General features: G+C 50.4%; 1 protein-coding gene across 1 annotated transcript in view; it reads right to left on the bottom strand.

Moving 5' to 3' along the window:
* tyro3 (TYRO3 protein tyrosine kinase) overlaps positions 1-3,352 on the bottom strand; it is a 14,149-nt gene that overhangs the window by 6,874 nt on the left and 3,923 nt on the right. The window contains exons 2-6 of the mRNA XM_022766100.1: positions 2,234-2,334; positions 1,958-2,128; positions 1,115-1,201; positions 468-583; positions 151-331 (exon numbers count right to left, since the gene is read on the bottom strand). Coding sequence (XP_022621821.1) covers positions 151-331; positions 468-583; positions 1,115-1,201; positions 1,958-2,128; positions 2,234-2,334 — 656 coding nt within the window. The remainder of the gene's footprint in view (positions 1-150; positions 332-467; positions 584-1,114; positions 1,202-1,957; positions 2,129-2,233; positions 2,335-3,352) is intronic.

The raw sequence follows: 3,352 nt of genomic DNA, 5'->3' as shown, positions 1-3,352 counted from the left end.
AAAAAAAACAAAAAACATCCAATCACAGAGCTTAAGAGCAGAGTGAAGCTACAGATGTCAGTATTCAGTAACCATGGTGATGTGTTCTGAATTCACACCTCTTCTCTGTGGCAACAGCAGCTGAGGCTGATGGGTAATGTAGTGTCTCACCTGACTCAGGTGTCTGGAAGTGCAACCAGGGGGAGAAAGGAGACGCCCCCACCTCGTTCGCACAGGAGACCCTCACACTGTAGTTTGAGTGACTCCTGAGTCCTGACATCACCTGGAGGTGAGGAGGAACCTGAACCTCCTGCTGAGGGAGGTCCCACCTCCGGGCAGCCCGCCTCGACACCTGAGCAAGGGGGGTGGAGGAGAGAGAGAGGATGAGGAGCTTCAAAAACAGCTGAATTAAGTTCATAATTTGTGTGTGTGTGTGTATGTGTGTGTGTGTGTGTGTGTGTGTGTGTGTGTGTGTGTGTGTGTGTTACCTGGATGATGCAGGTGGACAGCTCAGAGTGACCTGTGAATCCTGGTCTCCATGACAACGTGACGTTGTTTTCCACCATCCTCAGGACCTGGAGTCCGACTGGAGCCGCTGGCAACACTAAACCCCGCCCCCAAACAGGCATCATCCAATAAGAGCTCAGCAGGTGTTTAATTAAACAGTTTGTACCTGTAAACTGTGTCACCCATAGTTCAGGTTCAGGTTTACAGACAGACCAGCAGATTTCCGGTGGGTTTCCATTAAACTGACTACAGACTGGTTCTGGCCCGTAGAACCAAAGACTGACTCTGGACCAGATTAAAGATCTACACCGCTTCAACAAAGACATGTGGACTAACTGGACCAGGTCCCCTGTGATCCCAGTGATCCCAGTGATCCCAGTGACCCCTGTGACCCCTGTGACCCCTGTGACTGGACTGGAGGGTCTTTACACTGCAGTGAATGAGGAAGTGTGCAGGTGTGCGAGGTGATGTCACTTCCTGTTCCTGTACCTTTACTGTGATCAGCTGTTCACATCCTGAAAAACTTGTACTAAGATCACAGGTATAGATGTCTTCCAGCCCACCTGTCTGAGCAGTGTGACGCTCAGTAGACGTTGCCGTTAGTGAACAGGTGAACAGGTAAACTCACCTTTAATGTGAACGGTACCGGTTCTGGAGACTGAGATCCCTCTGGCGTTCTTTGCTTCACAGTAAAACTTGATGCTGCTGTTCACACCTGCAGACAGAGAGTCAGTGATCACAGGTGAGTTAGTATCTGACGCCAGCTCACATCATCACACAGACTCAGGACAGACTGCACGAGAAACAGTGTGAAGTCTTTAGTACAGACGTGACCTCGTACAGATGTGACCTCGTACAGACGTGACGTTCATACAGATGTGACCTCGTACAGACGTGACGTTCATACAGACGTGACCTCGTACAGACGTGACGTTCATACAGACGTGACGTTCATACAGATGTGACCTCATACAGATGTGATGGAGACAGTTTTAGAGGCAAGTGTTCTTTCAACGCACAAATTCCTGAAAGACAACACCACACACTGACAGGAAACTGCATGCGTGTGCGTGTGTGTGTGTGTGTGTTGTTAATGCACGGTTTTCATTTCCCAGCTCATGTGGATCGTTCCATTTATAGTGGAAATCCATCAGAGAGAAGAAACCACAGGATCTATATGTATGCGTGTGTGTGTGTTTGTGTGTGTGTGTGTGTAACATAACTCCATTATAATGAGGTCATATCCCAGGAAGCTGTGACTAACAGCAGAGCATGAGAGGAGGCAGTAAATCTACAGAGTCACTAGTCAGGAAGTGATGATACTAGCCGAGGCTAGCTGGTTAGCATGCCACCTTCAGCAGAAGAAGAGTTAACACTGGCGTCTCAGTTGCTAATGCTAACATTAGCTATGTAGCAATATCTAACTTACATATAGCTCCTCACACACTCTAAAATCAGAAGACTCTCTGACCTTGGACGTGGAGGACGGAGGGGGACGATCTGGGCTCTCCCTCCAGGACCCCCCCCAGCCACCACAGCACCTCCACGGGCTCGGGGGGGCCGACCGCCACACAGGTGAGGTTGAAGGGCACATTGGGGAATGTGGCCACGTCCTGAGGCTCCTGGAGGAAGTGAGGGACACCTGCAGGAGATGGAGGGGTGTGTTCAGGGTCACAGCAGACTAAGAATACACAGACAGCTGCTGGAACAGCTGGAGGATTGACTGTGGTGCATTCAGGGTCCTTACCTTCCACAGTGATCCAGGCTCGTTCAGAGGAGAACGTCAGACCGTGGAACTCCACCTCACACCAGTACTGACCCGCATCCTGCTGCTGGACCGACTTCACACTGGAACCAAGAACACACAGAACCTTAGAACCTGGACCAGAACCAGAAAATGGACTGGAACTGGAAACTGAAACTAGACAGGAACCAGGATCACCCAGGACCAGAACCTGAACTGAGGAGATGATCCAAACACTGAAGGTCCGAAATTGATCAGATTAAATTATTGATTTGATCAGAATGAAACTGACCTGAGATCAGACTCTGATTCTGCTGCCTGAAGCTTTTCTTCTCTCTGCTGTTTCTCTGAGACTGTTTCTCTGACCTGTTTCCTTCCAGCTGCTGCTCACTGACTGAGACTGATCTGAGGTCAGGTTCTCAGACTTCAGTCTGACCTGATAGTTCACGTCCCTGAGGCCCTGGAGCTGGATCACTGCTGCAGAGGATTGTGGGAAAGAGATCTGCCTGTGTTTCTTCATAATAAAGACCTGCAGCAGAGACCGGTCCAGGTCCAAGTCCAGGTCCAGGTCCTGACTGTGGACATTTAACATGCAGCTCAAAGTGTGTGTTCAGCATCAACACTGTCCTGCATCAAAGGAGGAGGAGGGGGTGGGGGGGGGTGTTCTGCCTGTATTTACTGTTGATCTGCTGTTTAACCATCAAACAGTCCGCCCCCCCACCCCAACCCCCCTTGCACACAGAGGGGGTTTCTGACAAGAACCTGAACAACCGGACCCTGTGGTTACCATGGAGACCAAATACACCAGCAACCAGACTCCATGATATTTTTAGTAGTTTTAAGATAGTTATAAATAAAGGACACACCTCCTCTTCCTGCTCTCCATCACAACTCCTCTTGAGGTTTTGTTTCCTTCACCGATCACAGCTGAGAGCACCCCCCCACCCCCACTCCTCTTGAGGTTTTGTTTCCTTCACCGATCACAGCTGAGAGCACCCCCCCACCCCCACCCCCTCAAATAAAGGACACACCTCCTCTTCCTGCTCTCCATCACACCTCCTCTTGAGGTTTTGTTTCCTTCACCGATCACAGCTGAGAGCACCCCCCCACCCCCACCCCCTC

Source organism: Seriola dumerili, unplaced genomic scaffold (assembly GCF_002260705.1).
Source record: "Seriola dumerili isolate Sdu_G_001 unplaced genomic scaffold, Sdu_1.0 BDQW01000811.1, whole genome shotgun sequence".
In the NCBI taxonomy this organism is placed as follows: domain Eukaryota; kingdom Metazoa; phylum Chordata; class Actinopteri; order Carangiformes; family Carangidae; genus Seriola; species Seriola dumerili.
Note: the sequence above shows the minus strand (reverse complement) of the source record. Positions and strands in the feature narration are given on the sequence as shown.